The 26,669-nt window shown below is 39.3% G+C and overlaps 1 protein-coding gene across 4 annotated transcripts; it reads right to left on the reverse strand.

Annotated features, from left to right (window-relative positions):
* Positions 1–281: 281 nt before the first annotated feature.
* On the reverse strand, positions 282–25,847 carry LOC110985754 (band 3 anion transport protein-like). 4 transcript variants are annotated; one of them, XM_087135026.1, is made up of 24 exons: positions 25,685–25,845; positions 24,227–24,324; positions 18,607–18,710; positions 18,028–18,190; positions 17,369–17,694; positions 16,431–16,609; positions 15,395–15,579; positions 15,132–15,283; positions 14,700–14,880; positions 14,204–14,339; positions 12,489–12,608; positions 11,524–11,647; positions 10,849–11,253; positions 10,351–10,585; positions 9,505–9,717; positions 9,066–9,214; positions 7,731–7,925; positions 6,854–7,129; positions 6,438–6,530; positions 4,603–4,769; positions 3,424–3,677; positions 2,877–3,046; positions 2,607–2,777; positions 282–2,365 (listed from the first exon to the last, which is right to left on the reverse strand). In XM_087135026.1, the coding sequence occupies exons 3-24, from the start codon at positions 18,637–18,639 to the stop codon at positions 2,294–2,296; spliced, it is 3,999 nt and encodes a 1,332-aa protein (XP_086991152.1). In that variant the 5' UTR covers positions 18,640–18,710; positions 24,227–24,324; positions 25,685–25,845; the 3' UTR covers positions 282–2,293. The 4 variants fall into 4 exon arrangements, with proteins under 4 accessions (XP_086991152.1, XP_086991150.1, XP_086991151.1 ...); XM_087135024.1 differs by lacking the exon at positions 24,227–24,324 and having other exon boundaries at positions 25,685–25,847; XM_087135025.1 differs by lacking the exons at positions 24,227–24,324; positions 25,685–25,845 and adding an exon at positions 20,767–21,219.
* Positions 25,848–26,669: the final 822 nt, after the last annotated feature.

The following is a 26,669-nucleotide window of genomic DNA, read 5'->3' on the forward strand; positions in this document are numbered from 1 at the left end:
GAAAGGATGGGTTTATACATGTACATGTACCAGGGCAATTTAAGGAGAAATTGGGGTCCTCTTTTCCAACATTTTTCCAAGACCTGAAGTGGGCAAAATGCCTGTCTAGGTAATCTTTACAAATTGTTGAATCACCACCTCCCCCATCTTCCTCCCCTGGTATTCCTGACTTCTTGTCTCATCTACCATTTGAATTGGTAGTTTTGGCAGTCTGCACTGTATTGTGGAGCAGGTGTAGCACATAAAAATGAATAAATTCACACTGTAAATCTAAATACATGTACAATTCATACACCTTTTTTGTTTTAATAGCTTTCATTTTTCAGTAATTCAAAACATGTACTGGTGCTTTAATAAGACTGTACATGTACACATAACACTGTACAGAGTATTGTCAGCTGACATTTTGTTCACTGGTTTTTACATTCCTTCACCAAAATGCAAATACAATGTACAAGTATCCTGAAATGCATCAGTGGAATACGCAAACCAATGTTGGTAAATTTTAAAACTGCAGAACAAAAAGTAGTGATTTATAATTTGTGCAAACATTACAGCACACAAATGAAACAGGCAAAAAGATACCTTCTTGGCAAGTTGTACCTTAGAGTGGAAGAAGGGTGTAATAAAAATAGCATTCAATTCATGTTTATGTCCATTAAATTAACCTTTGCGAGGTATAACATGCATTATGGGTGGTTTCTATAGTAGGCACTCTTTGGCAAATAGCTCAGACAGTACTTACAGGGCCAAATAAACTACATCAGTACTACATAATATTGATAGGTAGGATAACAAACAGTGAACAGTATTTTAACACTTTGGAATGTACATATAATTCAGTGGTTCAAGGGGTCACCCGGGCTCAATTCATTTAAGAAGCAAAATCAAACTGTTAATATGAACATTACGATTCAATATCCCCCTAAAAGATGTACTGTGATTTCAAACATTGAACTGGGATGAGTTAAAGTATACATGTATATCACTTGTGACAATTCTCAAAACAATGCTGACCGAACACTACCTGTAACAAGGATCTTCACTAACTTAGTACTATAAATGTAAATTTGGTTCACTTGATATCAGACCTTTGCATTATAGACTAAGGGGTAAAAAAAGAGGTAGTACAAAATCCAGTTCAGTAACATACATGTATGTTAGAGCCTGAAATTAACAATGACATATGTCTGAAACAAAGTACTATCATGGGTTGGTCAGAAATTCATTTAGGAAAATTCTTAAAGTGACTGATTTCTTCTGCACTCAGTACATGTACATATCATGTTCAAATAGTACATACTTGTAGTACTGTCGTCAAATGTAAATCATCTTAAAAATTCTTCAAAGGTAGCTATGTATTTAACAATTCAACTCAACATTTACTGGTGGGTGTCTTTACCGAAAATGTGAGTCAAATTTGTTCTGATGTGTTACACAGGTATTTCATTTTGGGGAATTTCAGAAGTGTTGGGTTAAAGATTCCTTGAGTTTCAAGACTTTTATGGGGAAACTAATAATTTCAAGGGCTTGGCTTGAAAGGATGTGGGAAATATAAGGCCTCATATCTATGCCAAATTGTATCTATTGGCTGAAGGGACTGCAGGTGCCTTCACCTCAAGGTAATTGCTTAAACAAGACATTTGCTCATACTTCCTTTCATTATCTCAGTCCAAATAAAAAATCATGCTGCAATGGTCAAGAAAGAAAATATTACTTATCTGCATCCAATGAACTTCCCAAAGGAATATGTATCTACATTCTCCTTTACAAAAATAGCTTTAATATGACAACAGGAAATAACTCCAGATAAATCTCAAAATGTTTCTTTTTATAGTACTTACATGCATTCAAATAAAAAAAGAGCATTTTCTCCCCAGGTTACAAGGCTTTGGCAACTGTTTATTACAAAAGGTTAATAAACTATAAAATTTGTTGTCGAGAAGCTGCTAGTACTTGTATCCACTCCGAGTGGAACAAAAGAAGGCGTGTTTTTTTAGTACTCACTGCATAGGCGCGCATTTATAATGGGCTCAATGGCGCGTTTGACGCGGAGCACGCTGAGTACACATAAGAAATTTATTCCTTCATGCATGGTCTTTGCGTACACACAGAACGCATGCAAGAACCCACTTGAAAAACTTTAAGTGTCTTTCTTTAACCACTTGGGGGTGTACTTCAACTCAGGGCAGATTACGTTTTGTTGCTTAGTAATCATGCGCTTTGTCAAGAGGATTGTCTTACTCATGTAACATACATGTAGCATATTCAGATATCAATTTTTCCTAACACCTTACACAGGCATGTGAGATGCTTGATATTCATCTTCCTCTTCTGGATCAATTTCAGTTTCCGCACTGTCAAGCTGCAAAAATAAACAAAATGTTCATGAGTAAGTTTGGTTAAGAGATCAGATGAAATCCAGAATTTTTTTTAGATATATAGCGATAAGAAACGGACACATATTACAGATCAAAAGTAAAAACGAAATATTCAATTCTAAAACAACATGAACTCTGATGACCATAACAATCAAACAATCTTTGCAGAATCCCCCCCCTCCCGCACAGACAAGTTTTAGGAATTCAGAGTATAGTGACACTTACTGCTTCTAATTCTGAAGCTGAAAACAGCCTTTTCATGAGTTGTCTGATGAGAACCAGTAAAATCAAGAAGAAAGGGAATGCCAGTGCTGCAGGTGTGCTCTTAACAGCCCAGAGTATAGCTAGGCATATCGACTGGATGCTCGTAAACATATGCATACGGAATGTCTTCACCTGTTGGAAAGAAGAAAATGTAATGATTGAGCAGCTAGTGCAATGCAAAACTCTTTCATATCTAGGAGTTTATTTCAACTCTCAGCTATTATTACTAACCTTCCTGGTGTAGGAGACATCTGGATGATGTTTGACTGGCATAAACATGAGCAGCAGACGATCTACCATCTGTACACCATTCAATGATACAATGCCCATGTACAGGAAGACTCCAAAGAGAACAGATAATGGAACTTGTCTCAGGAGGGGTGCCAAAGCAATGGACAAACCTGTGAATATGAAATACACTTGATTGAACTGTAAAACTTTCTTCTTTTCGAGATACATATTGAGTGCTTACTTATTCTGTGATGATTTGTATTTAGCCAGGACAAACCAATTCCCATAATGTACCCAGATGAGGGTCAAACCAAGGGGTATTTTGATGAAACACAAATGAAGCAAGATGACATCAAAAGCTCTCAGAGGTAACACAAGGAGCCTGGAGATAACTTTGGGGAAACTTGATATGACTGAGTATGGATTAAAACTAAGCCACAATGCACCAAGTAAGATTCGAACCAGTGCATCAAAGTTGTAAGGCACTGCAGGGAGAATACCGTGCCAACCAAATTTCAGTGAATGATGTGAACATGCCAATACTCACCAATGAGTAGATGGACAATAAACGCAGTCACTCGTTGCTCCCAGACTCCTTCTATCCTTGGCTTCTCACCGGGAGCATGAGTCTTACTCAACACGGTCAAGCTTCCCAAGTGAGTCACCGATCTCACCGTAGCCGAGCACATCCATGGCATACCCAAGAGTGAATTGAAACATGCCATGCCACCAAGGATAAACAAGTCCAAATGGAAGCCAGAACCTTTCTTCAGTTTGTTGTCTTTCTTGTTGATGATCAAGCTGTTGGTGAAAATTAAACTTGGTGTTATTCTCTTCGCTGAGTTATTTCAACTTTGATAGACTGATCATCTGGTATCACTATGTTTTGTGTTTCAAGTACATGTACATGCAAAGAGTAAAGTTTCACCAACTTTTTCACAAATGTGCTTCAAACACTGAGTTTTCTTTGTGTATACAATGAACGTGGGTCAGTCTTGGACAACTTTACTTAAATATGGCAAGTACAAGCAACAGATGAGAAATGTGAACATCTGAAGTACATGTATGACTTAAAACCAGTACACTGTGAAATGTGATCCAAGGAAGGTTGTTAACCATTTCCTGCCGGGTGCTTTTAACAATGCAGTGCCTACATATGGGCAATTTTTCAATATCTTTGGTTTTCAAATGTCTTCAAAAATTCTTATCTTTTTTTCCTGAACGCCTAAACCCCATGGAGTGTTTGTCTGGTGGCTACTCTAATCAGACAGACAAAATCTATTGATGCCAGAGTACTTCAACCAGGCCTACCGCCTTGTAAAAGGAACCCAGATTGTGCAGTGTTACATAAGTTTCTTTTGTTCCCGAAACTGGCACAGTGCACTTCTGGCGTATTTTCAGCGTGTAGCAGTATAGTATCCCTCATCTCTGGAGTGCTGAGCGCTTTTGTCCCCAGTGGTAATCTTGTATAATCTTTCAAAACAATGATGGATTTCCAACGCTATTGACAACTGAAAAAATGATGGCAATTCCCAGAAGCAGCTCTGTCTTTTGTTCCGAGTACTGTCTTTTGTTACAAGGCCCAAGCTCTTTTGTCCAATTTCGGGCACCCCGGCTATGTGTACAAACCCAAGGTACCCAAAAACGGGCTCTCTGGCAGGATACGGTTAATAATTGAATCAATGGCACTGTCAGTCAAATGAATCAACCAGAATCTAATTCCTACTTGGTAATCTGTGATTCCATGTAGATGAGGATGAAGCAAAGGAAGGCAGGGATGATAGCTGCAAACACCAGGCCGGCAGGAATAGGTCGGTGCATACCGAGTGGATTCACAAACCAACCTCGAGCACAACTGTTTGTTGGATTCAAACCACTGGGAACATTCAGTTTCTAAAAGGGAAATAATAATGGTTGGTTTAGAAATAATCGCCCTGAAGTTGGGAATGAGAGGAGTCAACAAAAGTCAAATACAGTACTTTGCCAAGATTATTAACTACATGTAGTCATACATGTAGTCATACACACTGAGCGCTAAAACATATCCCAATAAGACATGTAAATATGTTCTGTCTAAACACAATATTGATTACACACTTCAAATTTTGCTACGATTGCCAAAGAAGGGATGACAGAATAAACCAGTCTAAGCATCCCAGCTAATTAAACTACATGCATGCTGTACTATAATTGTAGGTTGAAAACTTTGATGCTTTATCTCTCTTTCTATGTACTTTCTGTGTTTGTGGATATATATATATTATGAGGTTATTCCGTTCCTTCTTGAAGAAGGTGGGTTTCCGTTTCCACAACACGAGGTTCATCCCCTGACCCACGAATGCATCATACATGGTTACCACTAGCCTTGGTTAAGGCGTTCGTCATTCATTGCAGCGCAGCGCATGGCAGCGTGCACCTGCCACTCAAAATCAAGGCTAAGAGCGACCTCACAGGGTCTAAGAAATATGCAAATCAGCTGGCCCAGGACAAATGCCTTGGTGCAACTGTCCGCGGAAGCTTGTTTTTCTTTAATTTTGCACTAGATTTCTAGCGCACTACCTTGTATGCAAATATGAATAGATGCAGGCATGCATGCCAGTTCACGTTGATGCATATGTATACTTAGCTGCGATTGGTCACTGTGCACTCATCACATGCACTCAAAACCATGTAAAATTAATGGTGGACCAGCTTCTGAGATGACTGTAGCACAACGAGTTGTCTTGTTGCTTGAATTCTGCTGCAGATAAATTAATGTTGCATGATTTTTGTGCCGAGCAGCTGCAAGCCTTAGAATACTTTCTGCGCGGTCACGACATTTTTGTGAATTTGCCAACAGGCAAATTTTCAAAAAAAATTTCAGGCTCCACCTTTCTGATCAGAACTCCTCAGACCAGATGCAAAGCCCATAGCATTAATCATTTGGAAAAAAAAATTAATCACAATCAGTTAAGCAAAGCAAAGGCGAACTCCATCTCCAATTACTCTGATCAGCTGGCAAATAAATATTGTCGACTTGTCATGTACATGTACATGTATAGCCACGTGTGCTTTCAGTTAACCTGTCACCTTACGACCGAAATGAATTAAGCAATTACTATGTAGCAATGAGCCAATCCAAAAGTGTATTTAAAACATCTGCTCTTGCATTAGCATAATGAGCACCGTCCAATACAGCTTCCGCAGATGGTTGCACCAAGGCGGTAAGTGATATACGAATGTTGTTGTTCCGAGGGATTAGCATTGTGCATAGTCATACATGTACATGTACATGCACTGTGAATTCACCATTATTTTAAGAATTATCGATGCTGAATTTTTTACGTATAATTAAATAACCTATTCAATCAGCACAAAAATGCCCACCCCCCCAAATGCTACATTTTCAAGCCTACCTATCCTATTTTTGAGAGGCATGTGCATGTAATCAGAGGCAGATCTGTTTTTGGAGGGAAGTTCCGATTATGAGGAGAAATGACAAGCAACCATTTACGAATCATACAAACTTAATTTGAATATTAAAATATCAAATATATGTCAATAAAATAATTCCTGACATACCTGGGTGTATGTAGTTGGAGAAATCAGCACATCTGCCATCACCATGATAACAATGGCAATAGGAATGCCAAAATCACCAATGGTCTTACGTGCCTAGAACAAATGCAGATGTGATCAAGAAGGACTTAGAGCTGGCATGAATTTCATAGTATATATGTGCAAGATGAGCATAAATCACTAGTCAATGATGCACATTAGCTGTCAACTTGAAATCAGAAGAGCTTGTAAGGACTTTGAGGGTTCCATTTCAACTAAAGGTTTCCTTTATATGTGAACATTCCCTAAACTTCACAGCTAATTTTACCACTGATTAGTCTTATCTTTTAAAAACCTCAAACTTGTTACAATTTTCATTTCTTAAACTGAAATTACTCAATCATTACTAATGAAAATGGTTAATTATGTGTAGCACTCACCCCTCTACCAAGGAAACGGCTGTTTCTCAAGATCCGCAAGAAATATGCCAAGAAGAATGTTCCAAGCGTGAGAATCATTGACAGCAGTGCTGTGTTGGGCATGTTTTTCTTGACGTCAGCTGATACAGTACAAACCGTGGAGTTCATGTTGTCTGTAACATTAGCTGGATAGACTGGCGTTGTCAGCTCTGTGTAATTAGTTGTGTAGACTTCTGTTGAGTTGAAGTCATCCTCATCCAAACAGTAGTTCTCAAGAAGAGGATGCTTGGCAAACACCTGACAAGCAGCAAAACTGGAACACTTACAATGTTGATGAGGAATTCCATTTTCAAACAATTTATCTCTAACAAACCTAAGATCAGTGAACCTTTTGGAGAAGGAACAATTAGCCTGACTAAAGTAAAGCAGAACTTTTTTCCTTGATGAATTTTGTCATTTGTTTTGATCAAAGGATCACAAGAATAGAGCAATGTGTCTGTACATTCAGCATAACTTGTCCTCTTCTAAGTTAATTGGATGAATAAGCCATTTCTTTTCATCCATGTTAGCTACGTTCATCTGATTATCATACTTGTAGTTTTGTTTCCAAAAATATACTCTCAGTATTTTTAAGCTTCAGATACACGTATGTAATCTAAAGAGGGCTTTGTGCGTCTGTAGGACACAGATAAAGAAACACAGACACAAAAATCACCGATGAGCCAGTTCGGTATTTCAAAACGCCAAGGTCTTTTGGGAACAAAGCACATGTGTGAGTTAGCGTATGGCTGTACTGCAAACTATTGCGCATGCATGTGCAAGTAGCTGTTCCTTAATAGCCTCATACCGGGCATGCGCTGTTGGAATACCGAAGTGGCTCATTATGGCATCAACTTACAGCTGCCAACTTCTTGAAGACTTCATAGATGAAAATGAGTGAGATGAGGAGGGAGAATATATCCTCTGTGAATCGTGTGAAAAGTCGTACAAGAACACTGCCCTCTAGTGCCACCGTCACTATAGCAATGACGAAAATCCAAATGCCAACCCAGGCTCGAAATGGAAGATATTCAATTTCACTGTTGACACAGAACTGCATGGAACAAAGGCAAATCATACACAATATCAATGTAAGACTACAGAATACTGCTCAGACAGAACTGCATGAACCTAAAGGCCATCACAAAATCGGTATCGATCCAGTTGAAGTGCACCCACACAAGCCACAGACAGGCTAGTGCATGAGCTTCTTGTACATGCACCCGGCGCCCACGCAAAAACAATACATTCCAACATAAACTGGTTGCATGTACTCAGTACGCCTGGGAGACACGTGCCCCCCCCCACAAAAAAAAACAAAAACGGATGAATGGATATTGATTAAAGCTAACATAAACTGCCCCCCCCCAAAAAAAAACCTACACCACTGAAAGCTGGGCCCCCTCCCCAAGATGCTGGTGCCCCCTTTGTGCCCCCCTCCGGTATAATCCTAGTTACGCCACTGTTTACACGGTGGGTTTTCACAAAGGACTGTTGTTCCCAAGTAAAATTACGCCCTTTCTTGATCCTGCTCAGAGTAGATAGGGCTCATAGAGCTACATGTATATAGAAAAACTAGAGCACTGATCGTGTACAAAATGATGCCTGCTGGATGCATCCATGTTTGACCACAAACCTATGGATAACTTGAAATTTATGTACGCCTTTTGTATGGTTGTTTGCACATCTGTGTCTGTTTTCTAAAATGATGCGTCAACAAAGCTGATACGCAAAGAACCTGAATGGGCAATCAGTAAATGAGCGTTTAATTGTGCTCTGTGTAAAAAATGAAAACGTGTGTGTATGCACTGCAGATACTCTTGCCGTGACTTTTTAAATCGGATTTTATTAGTACCCTATGTGCATTGCATGCAGAGTACATAATTAGATATTCAATCTATTTGATTTTGAATGCTCTACAAGCACACGCATATACATGTAGATTCAAACTGTCTGCGCCCAGGATGGCGTCAAATTTTCTCCGCCGGGAGTACAAAACGTTAGCGCTCTAGTAATTTAATATAGCTCTATGATAGGACTACAGTGTGCTGCTTATTAAGAACTGCACAGATCCATGGCAACTTACATACAGGACAATTTCAACATGGACCTACAGATTTCTGCTGACACGTAACATCTTTCAAATAGTCTCTAACTACATACTTAATCCAGACAAGTCTGAACTAGTACTTACAGCATACAAGTTTTCTTCAAAGACTAGCACTGGTCCTGTCGCACCAATGATGATGAGAGGTTGACCGGATATCAAAGCAAAGACCACACCACAGATCGCTGTACCTAAGATCATCTCAGATACACCAATCATGTTGTCCGTCTTATCAGCTGTCAAAGAAAGTTGATCATGCACAAAGACGTTTACAAGACTGCATTTTGTTGGGATTGGTCTATTCTTTCAACTTTCTTCATTTTGACCCATTTTCCAAGAATCCCACACTAAGACACCGCCACAAAACACTGTCTGCTTTAATCTCATTTCATTAGATGCATACTTATATTCCTTTACCATGGTTCATATTAACAAACTGAGTACCTCACAGACCCAGAACGATACCAGATGGAAGTCAATGATGGACTATATTCAAGAGACAAAATAGAACTGTGGTTTGACTTACCCAGTAAACCACCAAAGGTGATCGCTGGGGAAAAAGCAGCAAAGAAGATGAAGAAGACAGACGCAAGAGACTGTAGATTCACAGCATCTTTGAGATCACTAAGGTACCAAGGATACCGCCGTTTGATATCATTCACGAGACCTCCAAACAGACATCCAGTACGCTTCAAAGGGTCAATGAACTTTGCTGGTCGTTTGATGGGCTTAACCTTGTCTGAAGTGAGGAGAATTTTAAGGAATACAATGTAAGTGCTTCAGGAAAGATTAGAATGTCTTTTGCAAAAAATATATATTATATTTTTATCAGGAAATCAATATTACAATTAGCTCCGACATCTCCCTATAACTTCGCTATTAACCTGATCAACTGGAGTCATACCAGCATCTGTTTTGATGATTTTACCCAGCAACTTACGATCAACTTGAGTCATACCAGCACCTGTTTTAATGATTTTACTCAGCAACTTACAATCAACTTGAGTCATACCAGCACCTGTTTTAATGATTTTACTCAGCAACTTACAATCAACTGGAGTCATACCAGCACCTGTTTTAATGATTTTACTCAGCAACTTACAATCAACTTGAGTCATACTAGCACCTGTTTCAATGATTTTACTCAGCAACTTACGATCAACTTGAGTCATACTAGCACCCGTTTTAATGATTTTACTCAGCAACTTACGATCAACTGGAGTCATACCAGCACCTGTTTTAATGATTTTACTCAGCAACTTACGATCAACTTGAGTCATACCAGCACCTGTTTTAATGATTTTACTCAGCAACTTACGATCAACTTGAGTCATACCAGCACCTGTTTTAATGATTTTACTCAGCAACTTACGATCAACTACCGTGATATCTGGTGGCAGTAATTCTTCTTCCTCCTCCTCCTCTATGTCTTCTTCTTTCTTCTGTCTCCTCTGTTTCATCTTCATGTTTTGAGTGCGTAGGATTGGAAGCAACAGATCCTTGTCCCAGTTCCCAGCTGGCAGGACTACAGAGTCATCGATGAACTCGTTCATAGCGCTCAGTAGGTCATCCATACAGTCAGCACTGTAAGCAGTCTCATGAAAGTGCTATGAAATATGACACAGGATTGGATCAGAGTTAAAATAACCTTAAATGAAGGCTGGAACCAAGTAGGGAGACAGTGGGCAAAGTGAGACAGAATAGAAACAATGCCTCAGGTCATCAGGAACAAAACGAGATAGCACAAGCAATCCATAACCATCTCATGAGGACTTGAAGTGTTGTCAAAAGAGCCTCACAACTGCAATAATAATGCATTAGAAAATTAAAGTGTTTTGAATGCAGGAGAGACAAAAGATGAACAACTTACCTCGCTGGACATGAGAGTTGAGAAGCAACGACCCAGCTCATGATAATCCACTGAGCTAAGACTCGGTCCAAGCAACACGAAGACAAACCTAACAGGAATGGGCACCTCAGAGAAATTCTCTAACACTGTTCCCTTAGCAAGACGGACAAACACCACGGTGGGTTTCTTGAGGAAGTCGACTTCACCAACTAAGACAGTAGTGGCCTCTGCATCGGCAGGAATCTTGCGCATAATGCCTTCAAGACGTTGCTGGTCTAACCTCTTAGCGAAGGATCGGGAGATGTGGATGGGTCTTTGCGTTGGAACACTAGATGAATACTGATTGTTGATGGGAGCACTATCATCAATGTCAGGAATGCTAAGTTCCTCTTTGGACGGCATCAACATTGGAGTCTTGATCTCAGTCTGAAAGTTGAAATCAAAGGACAAATTAGGTTTTGAAGAATCATCACAACATGACAAAAACCCACCCAATTTTTAAATTTCAAGTTGAGTTCTGTTGGATACATAATTTTTTTTCCTTTCCTGCATTCTCAGAATGCCACGCTTGGGAAAGGGGTCAAGGCTTAACTCTCCAATTGAAAAGTGTGATTGTCTTTGCTGGTAAGCATCTGCAGGAGCAATCTACAGGTAAAAAGAACTGACATATGAAGTGACGAAGTGACTTCCACTAACCTCGTACAGCAGCTCAATGTCTGCTGGCTCTGTGGCATGTTTGGTCATCTTATCTTTCTCACTGCTTCCACTCAAACTGATTGAGGACATGTTCTTCAGAATGCTATGGCCTTCTTTAAGATGCCTACAAGAACATCATCACAGTTGGGAGTAAAGAAAAGTAAAGCAACCAACCAAGTCACTTCATCATTGTTATTTGTTCCACTCATAAGAAACCTCCCTTGAGTATTTCTTTGCCAATAATTTCTACCAGCAGATGGAGTGTTTAAATCATCACTCTGTAACAGAAAATTTGTGGGTTATTACGTAACGCTTTTTACTTGCATACTGAGTTACATCTTTTACACTGTACCACTAGTACCTACTGACGTACATTTGTAAATGGATGAGATATTTAATTACAAACCTTTTGTCCACTTTGGGAAGGAAGTAATGAATTGCAAACAACATTTCAAAATGGCTGATTTTGTGAATGGCAAAATACAACTGAGAGTGAAAATAACAGAATGCATGCGTGTTTTTCAACTGCAAAAGGTATAGATGAATGTGAACATGATGGGGAAGAAAGCTTAAATGGTTGCAATAAGCCGCTTTATAGAAAACAATTGCGGAAAATGCAGCTAAATCCTTAGATCCCATGGATGTACTTTACCACTTTATGACTGATATTATGGACATACATGTACAGCTCATTTCTGCAACAAAAACTGCTCCAGAAAATGACCACTGCTTGCACCCAGCCCACAAAGGAGATATTTTCAACTGAACAAAATTCAAGCTTTGCCTCCAGGCTTTAACTGAAAAAAATAAAGAAATCAATGCTGCTAACCACATACTTTTATATTCACTTTCCTTGAAAAAAAAACACATGCAAGACAGGCTAAGATGAATTACTGTCTATCTGATGTGATCATTTTTACAAAGGGAAAGGAAAAGTGCACAGTTGGGCACCTGAGAAACCACACCTGAAATTGACTTCGGATTGGGTGTTCCGATGCATGTTGTCATGGTGATGCCCACCAATCATGGAGGATAAGCTGACTGTGGATAGATTCTTCAACAGGCCGTGACGTTCATGCACGTGCCTGGGGTCAGGGAAGGTCAAGAGAGGTCACTGAAAAGCTCCCATTACGGCTAATCAAAAAATGCTAATCTCTTACTTTATCCCCCTAGCAGGAGTGACTTGTGAACAATGCATTCGAAACACAGCAGTTTCTATGATGTTTTTTTGGTACTTCTTGGCTGATGAAAAGTGAACAGTAAACATGTTTTTGAGTTGTGATGGCCTAGTTGTTAGATTTTTCTTTATCTTATGGTAATAGTACAAAGACCAAAAAAGTGAAACTAAGATTTTTAAAAATGCCTCTCTCTAGCCAAGAGCAACTGGGTCACAACTAGGTTGATTATTGAGATTTTATCAGTATTTTATGTCAAATGGAAGCAGCAGAATGGTACACTGAGCAGTGATACTAACGATGGTAGTGCAATGACCTCTTTAGGGGTGAAGAATTGGTGTGCTCTTCAAACCCAAGCCATTATCTGCTGGAGTTGAATGGACTTAAGAATCTATGTGGTAACTATGCCCCTCCAAACACATCTTGTTTCTTTCTACAGTCATGCACGACAATGTACAGTGTACTTGGGGTTTGCAAGATTAGGAAGTGAGCACGTCTCTCATATTTCATTGATGCATTGCAGCAATGCAAAAACACACATTTGAATGAGTGATTACATGTATTAATATCAACACATCAAACAATGAGTCAGTTACTTCCATGGCTAGCATAACTAGCACAAAGTTAGCTTATTGCACAGAAATTCATAAGGTTGTCAACATGTTGTCCCAGTAATCTTTTTCAATACATAATACACTATATGAAAAACCCCAAAACAACTGAAGCGCTTTGATAATTGCTTTCGCAATGCAATGCAATGCGGCCAAGAAAAGTATCTTTTCATTTTGAAAACTGGGCAAGATGTAGCAAGGCTGAGGTGATGCTCGCACATTCCTGGCACTGGTATCAAAGATGCAGGATATTTTGCAGGATGGAGTTTGTATGGGCATAGGTAGACATGGAGAGCTCCCTGTCTGTATGCACTATGGGAAGGTCAAGCTCACAGTCGTCACAAGATGGGTAGGTTGACAAGGTAAAGGAACATTTGACAAATTTAATAAAGGGCTCGTTTTAATGGTAACAGTAACACTAAATTTAAAAAACCATACCAATTTGAGCAGTGCACGCTGTGGCATGTGTAAAACTCGACAACGATTTGACAGGAAAGTGCAAAAATAGAACAAAACAAATACATCGCAGACAAAAGTTTCAGAAAAAAAACATGTTTTGCACATAAATACAACTTGCAACAAATCAAGCAGTTCAATTCTTTTGGAATATGCTGTTTGCATCTCAATAGCAAATTCCTCTGGAATTTCATCTTTTAAAGTTTTGCACCATTTAATTCTCCCAAACTTCTACAGTTGTGGGGATTCAAATCTAATTAGCACGTGTTCATGTAAGACTTCCAGTCTTGGAAAATTGTTTGGATAGCTGCCATTTTGTTTCATGCCAAATGTAGGAAATTTTTGTTTCATGCAAATTTAGGGAATTGTCGTTTCATGCCAAATTTTTGGAAAGCACAAACACTGGCCAAAATCCCAAGAACTGAACTGAAATCTTACCTGTGTTTGAGCAGCAGAGCTCTCATTACATCGCCTGTATTCTCCTCCATGATCTGATCTGATGTGATCATCTTCTCCACGATCCGATGGAAGATATCAGATAAATGTGTCTCTTCCAAATCCAAAAGGGTTGCACCTTTAAGAGGTAAGGAAATTCAAATTACAAATAGTTCTACAGATAAAGTTGATGACTTTCTCCGGGTGTTTACGTATTATCAGCGATGTGGATTGATGTTTACACTTCTTCCGTCTCTGTTGAAAGCTACACTTTCCTCCACATAAACATGGATTATCTATATTACGTTTTACCCTCTTGGACTGGTTAGAGTGGCACAGTTATGTTATACATGTACATCGGTTCCACATGTAAGCATACAACTTATAGTGGGATGTGGGTACTTTAGGTTAAGTGCCCAAAGAGTTGGAAGGGGCCAGACATGAAATCAATTTGTTGGGCAAACAAATCTACAGCCAAATCTACGCTCCATATTCTTACCCTGTGCCAACAGTTTGCGTAGCTCTATCAGACTATGGAATGTCAACGAAGCAATGTGAGGCTTGCCCCATCTATCAGAACCCTCCTCAACATCCTCCTCAAACTTGATCCAGCGTGCTTTCTCCTTCCACTGCATATCATGACCTTCGACCTTGTATAACTCATCTAGTTCTACAAAGACCTGAGGAAATTCCATGGGAAAGGTATGAAGTCAATTTATTTACTTTTTTATAGCAATCAAGGTGGATCTGTTGTTCAACAACGCATTTCCAGATTTTTAGACTAATAAAGAATTTTAAATACTACGCCTTTTCATCATGCACATGAAAGTATAACAGAAACAGAAATGACACTGAACAAGACATACAAAAGAAATGGAAGAAAGTACTCTGACCAAGCAAAGCACTTGTGACGGGCGTATTTTCTACCTACCTCATGAGGTCGGTGATCAAATTCCTTCTTCCCTCCAGTCTTGGCCATTTGGTCCAATACTTCAGTAGATCGTTGACCGATGTGGATCAAGGAGCTCACTTTCCTTGTTACTCTGTGTCGATGAACTCCAGGAACATCCGCTAGTCGATGAACTACATGTACAAGACAACGATCACACATTAGTAACAACTAGACAGTCCGCTGGGTTTTCAACTTGACTTGAAACTTTGTGATCCACTGAAGTTTATATATTGATAACTCACTGGCTATGTCATCCAAATCAGCTTCTTTAAGGGTCATGGCTTCATCCAACTCTGTAGGGACTCTAGTCATTCCCTCTAGGTTGACACTACTCCCTTTACGGTATCTTAGCTCTGGAACATCAGTAGAGCTATGCTTCTTATGATGGTGATGATGTCTATGATGCCGATGGATTGCATCTTCAGGCCTGTAGATAAAGTCAAAAACATGTAGGATTAAGTAGGATATGTGTACTGTAAGACCTAGCCCAGGTTGGACCATGTCTACATTGTATTGCGACTAACGTCCAGGATATAAAAGTCCTCCTACTATGCGAAATTTTTTTCAACAGTTCTTTTCACAAATTTACCTGGCGAAGACAGCTCAAAATGTCGTTCACAAGTGCCTTATATTCCCAATTCCATAAATGCTGTGTTGAATTACTAAATTAGCCCGCGGACAACGTACTTTGCAGGAAATGTTGCAAAACTCCATGCTTTCCATCGGCAGCGATTCGTTGATGATCTACATGTACATACACGTTCGTCAAGCACGCATACTTGCACATACGCGAAATGCATAGTAACTGAGTGCCCCCTTACGCATGCACGGAAGAACCGTGGGCATGAAGAAGTGAAAAACAGGCTTCCAAAGATACAGCTAGGTCTATTGTCTACACGTCTCCACGTATTTGTAATGGAGCAAAGACCTAGACCTAGCTCTAGACAACATGTATGACTGAAAGAATGTGGGCCGAGCTTGGAGGCCATTTCGCGCATGCGCAAATGCATATTACCACACGAATGTAGGTCGTTAACGAATCGCGATGGAAAGCATGGAGTTTCGCAGAATTTTCTCCAAAATACGTTGTCCAAGTTATTGAACTGAATTATGGTGTCTAAAATGATTAGACGTTTAGTCCAATCCTTGTGCAATGTGTGATAAAGGTGAACTCAATATTCATAATCAACATATCAATTCCATTTCTGTTTTTGTTCAACACAAGCAGTAGCTTAGATATATCCATATTCGCATACAACTTTCCAATTGCAGACTTACGTCAGATAATCCTTGTCTTTATGGTGATGGCGGTGATGATGATGGTGGTGATGATGGTGCTTGTGGTGGTGTTTTCTTGACTCAGCATCTTCCACTGGGGTATTTTCCATAGTTTCTGGTTCTTGACTTCCCATGTGATAACTACCTTCTTCGTCTTGATCTGGATCCCCGATGGTGAACTGTCGGAAAATTAAATCATACAAATGTAGACCTTTAAGTCTCTGCACTTTGGCTCTTTGCATAAACTGTTGGAAAATTATATCATACAAATGTAGACCTTTAAGTCTCTACACTTTAGCTCTTTGCATAAACTGTTGGAAAATTAAATCATACAAATGTAGACCTTTAAGTCTCTACACTTTAGCTCTTTGCATAAACTGTTGGAAAATTAAATCATACAAATGTAGACCTTTAAGTCTCTACACTTTAGCTCTTTGCATAAACTGTTGGAAAATTAAATCATACAAATGTAGACCTTTAAGTCTCTACACTTTGGCTCTTTGCATAAACTGTTGGAAAATTATATCATACAAATGTAGACCTTTAAGTCTCTACACTTTGGCTCTTTGCATAAACTGTTGGAAAATTAAATCATACAAATGTAGACCTTTAAGTCTCTGCACTTTGGCTCTTTGCATAAACTGTTGGAAAATTAAATCATACAAATGTAGACCTTTAAGTCTCTGCACTTTGGCTATCCCAAACTGACTGAAGATTCAATAGTCTATATAGTGACAAGAGGGCACACAAGAGTGTAATACAACACCTTAGTACTGCATATCAAACTTTAACTTGGTGACTTAATGATGTGTTGCTTTTACCAGCAAGATTAAATTACTAACACTTGTGTGCAATGACTACAATCCACATCTCGACTCTTCCGATTCCTATTGTCATAGGCCTGTCCTTGCGTCTTTTACCCTCTCTTTATTACTAACCTTTGGCACATTTCGCCTTGGTTCTTCCTCTATCTTCTCCTCTCCATTAACCTTGTCCTCCTTGACTTCAACAGGCACCTCTATCTCCTTGACTGCATCTTGCTCCTCGGCCTCCTCTCCATTCCCTTCCCCTTCCGTTTCCCCCTCGGCTATAGGGCTGATCTCACTCCTCTCGGAGAAGCTACCCACGACACTAGGACGTTGGTGCTTGGCGCTGGAGTGGTGATGGGATCGATCACTTGGACCAGACATGCGAGGGCAGCTCTTGTTCTTACGCAGTGGACTGAGAGGATGGTGATGATGATGGTGGTCATAGTGCCGGTGTCCTGTCCAAGAATATTGGTGGACAATGCCAGTGATAGTCAAGTTCAACAGCTGTTCCAAAGTTGACCATAGGTTACAGTATGGCTTAGGATGGGTTGTGTCAAAATCACCACAAGTTGCAATTTAAATTACCAAAATGCTCTTACTCTGTTGTACATATTTATGACAAATTTATTCCACTGACTTTTACCTTTTCCTCTGCAGAACTAATTAAACTACTGGACCTTAACTTAGCAAGCTTTAGGCTTAGAAGTTACCTAGGATTTTCCTTGGAATTTGTTACATAAAATGCTCACTATTTCATACTGACCCAAACTGGAAGCATCTTTACTTACTTTCATAGTCCTGTTCATCAAAGTGAATGTTATGTCCAGGCTGTACTTCCACTGAAGTATCAAGGATCTCAAATTTGACTGGGGGCTGGAACACCTTCTCCATCTCAGCATCTAACTCAGGATTACGCTCCCTGGCTGAGTCAGAAGAGGCTGTCCGTGGTAACTGCAACAAAAAGAAATTGATCATTCTCCTCACAACCTTTGCGTTCAGCCTTTGAATAATTACTCGTGTGTAATGGTAAATTCATAGTCCAAGTACAGCTTAACTTGAAGCAAAACAAGAAACATTCAGAACATTCAAACAATAGCTCAAGTCAAGATGTCTGCACTTGCATTCACACCAAGTATCAACTGGCTCAAAGTGTTTAGGACCATTAAACATACCTGTATATGCATACAAAAGTAACCAAAAAGTAACTCAAATCAACTAAAATTCACTTAAAAGTGCAGATTTTGAAATTCAGTCCTTCACAACTTGCAACTCAAGAGCCTGTTAAACCACAGATTACAAAAACAAATTTGTAGCGATATCAATCAGTACAGGTGCACAATTGTCCTTGACCTTTAAAGATACCTCACCTCAGTCATATTGATTGCCACAGAATCATCCATGCTGGCAAAATGTCAGCTTCTCGGTTTGTTTTCTTGTCAATTCCAATCCAGTTGATCCCATCAAGTGGTAACTGAAAACAACGAAAGATGCTGAGATCTGTAAAAAGAGTGAATTCCTCGCAATGCACAGAGTGTCTGACTGTTGATTAATTAATAATGACAATAGTTTGGCACAGATGAACAACTGTAAACATCTGCACTTTACATGTACTGTCTACACAGCTGATACAAATGAAAACAAACAGACAGAATGCAATGTACATGTACACAATATCCACTAAGGCTATATTAAACATTGCGTTTCTTCCTTTCTACCCAATTATTACACCTGCCGTGGCAGCTTTAAAACTGGGGTCACCTGTAAACAAGCCTGCAGCACTCTAGTAATCTGGCAACATATCACCATCATCTACATGTGTACGTGTACATGACTGAAAATATGACTGAAGAGCTAAGTGATTAAAGGCATTGATAAAATGCACAAAATACATGTATGATTCAAGTAACTGGCAAATCTAAAATACCTGACATGAGCATTTTCTACTGGATCTTCACAATCTGATAAGTAAACAACCTGCGGTGTGACTGCGATAAATCGCTTTGGGTCCCGTTGCTGGTCCTTTTTTCCCAGCTTCTTCCTCATTTCCGTTGTTCACCTTTGGGCCTGGTGCCAAAACAGACTCCAGGTGAATTTAGGTTAATCCATAATTTGTCGTCCCCTATCGGCAATTCCGTGAAGGATTTCATTGATCCCGCAGTCACCAACGTTTCATACATGAGTTTTGATGAGGCGATAACTATGATCTCAGGTTTACCACGCAGTGCCGGGATGTGACATTGTCAGATTGAGGACAGCTCCATCCAAAAACCCAAAGGTAACAAATATGCAACCCTGCAGCTATTCAATACAACAAGGCACCTCCACATACGGTATCACATTTATGATCGAAATAAATACCTGCAAGGTTTACCTGTCAACAATAAGTTTGATCCCAACTGCTCTTTAAATAGCACCTGTACTGTTATAAAAGTCCACTTAACCAAATAAGCATTAGGTAACATTCGCAGTAATACTGTCAACCATTACATGTTATGTACATGTACATCAACATGTATTATATTTTGGGCTATGCTTATATGCCATGAGGAGTGAAATAGCTCACCACCAGCACATCTTCCTAGTAGGTCTGGGTGGGATAAACTAAACACATTGAAAGGTACCAGTACAGTCTACCACTTATCATTTGTGCTTTACATGTACATGTGTATTCCTTTGAGGCAACAGAATTATTCCAACTCTAAACAACAGTGCCTATGAAAACAACCTGCTGATGACAGTGAGACAGAAAGAATAATTTCACATGGAGTTTAGTACCATAACCATCTTTAGACCAAGTATACATTTAACAATAATTTTTGTCAGTTACTTTTGATAACTGTAACTGATGGACTCTACCTTTAGAACAAATTTTATAGAACACTTTATCAGTACAAAAACATGGTATTTAGGTTGTGAAAGAGTAGCCACACAGGTAAATTTTTGGGCTGAATTAAAATTCACAATAATGTAAGTTAAGACAGACCATTTATTTAAAACCGTAACTTTGTCTGTTCTGGGCTTCAGTATCTTGATTAATTTGAGATAAATGAACTTTGAAACGAACAAGATCAACACAGGACATTTTAGCTTGAAATGGCCTGCCACACATACATCTATTTCAGTCAAATCCTTGTAATTTGAGATACAAGATGTTGGCACTGACACACACCGTATGCCCCATCATTTACCAATACATGTAAGCATGCAGGGTACAAATCCAGTCAAGTCACAATTACATGTGTAATGTTAACTTGAATGATCTAAGATTCGAATGCATTTTTCCTCTTTCAACTCAAAAATTTCAGGAAATGTCTTAGAAAAATGCTATCTTGTGTTTTTTTTCTTATATTTTCTACTTCTGTGCATATTTCATCAAAATAAGACGACATTGGGTTCGTTTTCTAAATCAGCATGGGTTGGTCATGGCATTTATGAATACAGCTACACGTTACACACTATAATAAATGTACAAACACTTTGTACATCTATGACCTAGAAATTTATTTATCTATAAGTATCTGCCTTACCTTCGGATAAAAATTCCCCTTGCTGAAAAGGTTGTCACTGACCCCAACTTACCTGTACATGTACCCCTGGTCATGCCACTGAGTGGTTACATACTTTAGAAACTCCTAGTTTTTATCTAATACAGCTTGCAACCAACCAATCAAAATCTGTGATGCATTTTAGTAATAATGGTTCCACCAATAGAGAGGCCCGATATGTGTCTGACCTCTTTGATTAATTTCAGTCACCTCACGTATGTGGCATTCAGGGTTGTAACCACTCGGCATGATTTTAGTCATGTGACTTGTGAGAGTAGCCATGAGTAATAATAGTAGGGATAGTGAATTAGTCATGTGATTTACTTTTGTCTGTGGTAACAGCCGTCATTTCCTAATAATCGACCTCCCAAAATCAAGTTCCAAGTACAACCTCCAGACCCCAGGGAGCAAACTCAATTATTCCCACCACATTTTGTTGACATCACAATGCTAAGGAGTTTACTGAGAAATGATGTTCCAGTGGTAACCTGCAGTACAGTGCATGTGTGTTTTAACTTGCATGCAAAAACCAGTACATGTACAATGTACATATTCATGTACATGTACATATATTGTACATGTACATTGTACAGTAGACGGTGTCCCCACCTGCAGTGTGGTGTGATTTTCCTGTCTATTTTTATCATTGTTACCATTATCAAGAAAAAGCAACTACATGTACACGTACCTGTTTATTTTAGTTCATAGTCTTTAATCAACATGTGAAGTCCATAAACCCTTGATAAATATACACATTACTCTTCTGATATCTACTGGTAAGCGCACATCAGGTAATTTACATTAATTACACGTAGTAGCGGGGAATGAAGCTGACCATATTATTTTGTAGATGATTATTACATCATGTGCACTAACTGAACAGAGTTGATGAGAGAAACCAGTCCCTTTAGGTAAAACAGGAAAACCACAGGAAATCGGAAGGTTACGGGTGTCATCTCGATCCTTTTTGGTAGATAAATTACTCACATAAGGCAGGATGTACATGTACACTACAATACAATGTGTTCATGTAGCCACCTGCAGCTAGGGGTTAAAAACCAACGTTCTTCCTTGTAAGCACTGGCAACTCCTAATTCAAATGGCATCTAAGCCTATGGGTATTTTATTGTTCCAAAGAATTTCAAAACAAGTTCGGTCAATACATGCGGCTCTATGTTTGGTTATGGTTACATCTACATGTAAGTAATCATTCACTAACAGCAACATTTCTTGGGATCAAAAATAGTACCACAAGCATGAGAATGACTTCTGACGAGGCTTAAATTAATCATTTTGCATATGTGTACATATACATGTACATATAACTATCACAGAGATACCCGTATAGCCACCAAATTCTGACTGACCTTGTACAGTGAGTGCAACAGTTCTGGATCACTTTTCAGACAAACCACTGTACATGTACATCTGGGTCATTCCATGAGGTTGGGGCGCAATTTGTGACGTCCTTGTTACAGTGTACATTGGTAACTTTTATCACCTGTCATGACCTGTAGAGTAGGTCATTTACTCTGTAAAAATAACACACACCTCTGTATTCAGCCTTGCAAGATGTACATGTATAATTTGCAATCCTTATGCAGGGAAATAGCTGTTCATTTTTACAGAATCCACGTAACAATGGACACCGTCGCAAATTGTACCCCGTCATAAAATGACCAATCGGCTCACTCTCGGAATCTCTGCGATTGGGTGGCATGTGCTTGCGGTGAAATCTCTCCCCTTGATCTTGACAGAAAATACATGTATTTCTAAACTGAAAAAATGCTGGCCCCGAACAGAAATTAAATCAATAATATATACATGTATATACATACACAGAATTCTATCCCTACTTTCACACAGGACTAAACTCAACAGTTGCAGATCGCTTTTGACATGTTATGCATGCCGTGCCACCTTGTTTGGGGAGTATCACAACATTACAGAGAACCATCTCAGCCATTACCAGCTGTTCAAAGAAATACAGAAGTTGAAGGTTACAACTCAGGCCAGGAAGGGGGCGCTTGAAATTATAATTTCACGGTGTGCTCAGTGTGCCGCGTCTTCAGCACAGCTTCTGTACTGCATCCTTACTGCACTCAGTGCACTGTATGCATTGGTGATCTAGAACTGTCTCGCATATTACTTGCAGAGGAAATAAAGTTGAGAGGTAGTAATAAAAAAAACCTTTCTGAAAATAAGGCAATCTAGTTTTACTCAAATTTTGAAATAATACACAGGGTCAAAGATGTCACTGTGTCCTTGAGAAAACAAAATAAGGTGAAGAAAAATTGATAAATTTTGATAAATAACGGAAGAAACCAAGAAGGTTGCCTTTTTACACTTTACTTCAGTGATTAATTGCAAAACGACGAGCAACTGCATTGTGGTTTCTATTGATGTTCAACCAATTTCCAAAACTTCTATTCTGACAATTGTAAAATAGATAACGCAATTGTAGTAAATGAATCTCATAAAGGGGGCTTGGTTATTCTAAAATAATTTCTAATATAATCAAGTGATTCAGAGCTGTTGACGATCAGAAACTGCTACATGTAATAATGTAAGAACTGCGGTGTTCCTCGGCGAACGACAAAGCCCACAGGTCTGGGGGTTATAATGACGTAGCCTGGGCTTACATTGAAAATGCTAAACTACAACAATTTCAAAATTTGGGTAGTATAAACAATTGGTAGTAGTGCAGTTGTAGTGAAGTACATGCACATCAGGATGATGTTGGGTGCAATTGGTCGATATGAGCAGACCGCTCAATCTTTGATGCGGAAAGAGTTCCATATACAGACAACCACATGCAGGTAACCGTAGGGAAAAATTAGTGGCATCCGTATATGGAATTCTTTTCCATGATTTGTCCATAATTCTGCCATCAGCCAATTGGCTTTTCTTCGCTGTTATAAAAGATTGTTTCAAAAAGGAAGTAAACTTGGAGATTTCACACAGAATCGACCATCTGTAGGGTCTACAGGGCATTTGAGAGATCATTAAGATCGGCCGATCATGCCCAACAATGCCATATCAGGATATGTGTGCACAAGCACATGTATGTACAATGTACACATCAAATGCGCTATGACTGGTACTTATGTACTGAGTGATGATGTCTTGTAGGGTGCGCTCAGTCATTCAGCACATTTCCATGGGACTTTACTTCCCTTAAAATAATCAGAAAGAGTTTCATATACAAACTTGACACCCTGTGCAGAAACCCTACAGTATGAGTGGCTGAGACTGGTCTGAAAAATTGTGTTAAGTAAATAGTTCAATATTTTCATTGCAAAATGAGTCTTTTAAGGACACGATGTTACATAAACATGATATATCTAAATGTGACTGAGGCCTACATGCACATGTCCATGTGCACTGTCTAACTGGACTGTAGCGTAGGGGACAGCTTCCAATGAACGTTCACCAATCTCACCAGTTATTGGCTTATGCAGCAGCGTATCCAGTGTTTGGCTCTGGGGGGGGGGAGCAAATTCAAAAGGGACTGCAGCTTTGGGCTCATTAAACATGATGCTGGGGAGAAAAAAGGAAAAACAACAATTGATACCCCGGCGCCCGAACCTAGAGACCTGACCGGAAAAAACGCAGTGTTTTCTTAGTAAATGCTTCGGAATTTTCTTCGCTTACATGTAATGTCACAGTTTAGGTCATTTTATCACTTTCTGACGGCTGTTGTAACATTTTAAGGGAAAATTAGTGTTGTCCGTAGAAGGAGCTCGTTCCCCTCCCTCCAAAAAGTCAAAAGCCTTAGGAGTGCTAGTACTTATGGTCCCAACATCCTTGCTTTTATTTCACAGGTCGGGATCAAACCACAATTTAGCGACGTCCTTAGTTTCTGCTTATGTTGCTTGTTCAAGCAGCAATAACATCATTTTTATCAGGTCACTAGATAATGATGTAATTTTCTCACGCGATTTGGGGAAAATAACAAGATTTAAAATGCCAGCAGCCAACATGGCCCCTATTGCCATTTCCATTGGAGTCTATGGCAAAATTGTTTCTGATCGCTATTTTGGAAAATCGCCATGGTAAACATAAAATTTGCCAGGGTGAATCGATGGAGATTTTTAATGGCAACATTTTCATGCATAAAGTAAACCTTGGCTTTTTTTTTGCGCGTAAATATATTCATTGGCAGAATTGGACTCACCTGCTCACCAAATTCGACACATCCAGTGCAAGATTCGACCGAAAAATCTCCTCAATCGGCTTTTATAGATACCAAATGAAAGGAAAGTTTCATTTAGATCTTGGGTAGCATGTTTCCGGTAAATTTAATCTCTCAGAGCAATTGTATTGAAATTTTGGCCGATAAAGAGATCGATGTCATCTACGAACCATGATCTAAAAATAATTCAAAAAACTACGTCTCTGTTGCACAAATGAGCGGCGTAGCCTATGCATAGTCTGGCGTCGTCGCTAGATTGTGGTTTGGTCCCCGACCTGTTTCATGCCATGGTGTTGTTTTCTTAGTTGTGGTGCTAATATTTGATAAATCAATATACTGATTACTTTCTTATCTGTGAAGTAGGTCAGGCCCTATTCTTTGTTTTAAAAAAATATAAATCCGGGGGGAAGTTGCCCCCCTGCCCCCACTGTACTGGATACGCCTGGGCAAAATTATTGGAAAATCATGCAAAAGATCAACAGATTGCGCAGATCGAGTGATTGCCCCCAACGTACATGGACACTTTAGGCCTACATGTACATAGTACAGGTACCTCCACGTAAGTTGTTTACAAACTGATTTCGAATCGTAATGCACGTACATTGTAAAGTTGTAATCGTATACTAATCGTACGTGCACAAATGCGCGCTCGATCGACGCAACAGACACGCACAATAAATCCAGCAGATTAGTAAAACAACTCACGTTCAACAAATGGCTACTTGATGATCATCTTGACGAAGATGTGCTGCTTGCTTCCCACAGGAGAAGAATGTTCTAGATTTATAGTACTTTATTTATAAACATGTGGGGCTGAATACGCCTACCACAGACCACAAGCAACTTCACCCGCCATTTTGAAATGCAAATTAACGACTTCTCACCAATGATCATCACCGAAGAGGATCAGCTGATCACTAACATGATTAATGCATCAGGTCGGTGACGTACTCCTGGAATGAGGTCACGGATACAAAAGGCACATGCGGTTTGTTTACCTCTGTCAAGCTACACACGTACATGTACATTGTACATGTACACAAAACTATGCTTTAAGCCTAAAATGAGCACATGTATTTTTGTTAATCAGCACGGTTGGCCAATTAAACTTCTTCAGTGCAATCGATTGCAATCCCTGGAAACTTGACCTTGATGGTTTCTCTAGATCTCAGCATGTGCTCATAGTCTGAGGATTGCCTCATATCTTGTTCTGATATGAGTTGAGTTTCTCATTATGCAGCTTATCTGTTGTCTCATCACTTACAGTTACTACGTCTATTTAAATTTCAACAGAAAAGAAGAAACAGCACTTTATCCCCTTTCCAGAATTCGTTTTTTAAGAGGTTTTTCCCTACCCCCAAATGAGTCTTGACTATTTCAGTGTGTAGGCATGTAAATGAAATATGAGAAGATGGGTTTTGATACCTCTGACTTATGTAAACCATGCAAATAATTTTTGGTTGGTTCGAGTTTTACTTCTTGTAAATCCAAATTCAGTGTCGTCTTTGCTGTAGATTTTGTACTGTGCAAAGAATGGGCTCCATGATTTGATCGATGCAATTGCAGGTTACATGCTCTTCAAAAGGGGATCAATGATTTCAGAGTATTGGAGATACTTCGAAGTCAACTCATTCCATGGAACACTTTAGCCCTATGCATCAAGTTTTCCTTCCTTAAACAAGTGTCATCA

Source organism: Acanthaster planci, linkage group LG03 (genome assembly GCF_054643075.1).
Source record: "Acanthaster planci isolate LZ-2023a linkage group LG03, COTS_SCS, whole genome shotgun sequence".
Classification (NCBI taxonomy): domain Eukaryota; kingdom Metazoa; phylum Echinodermata; class Asteroidea; order Valvatida; family Acanthasteridae; genus Acanthaster; species Acanthaster planci.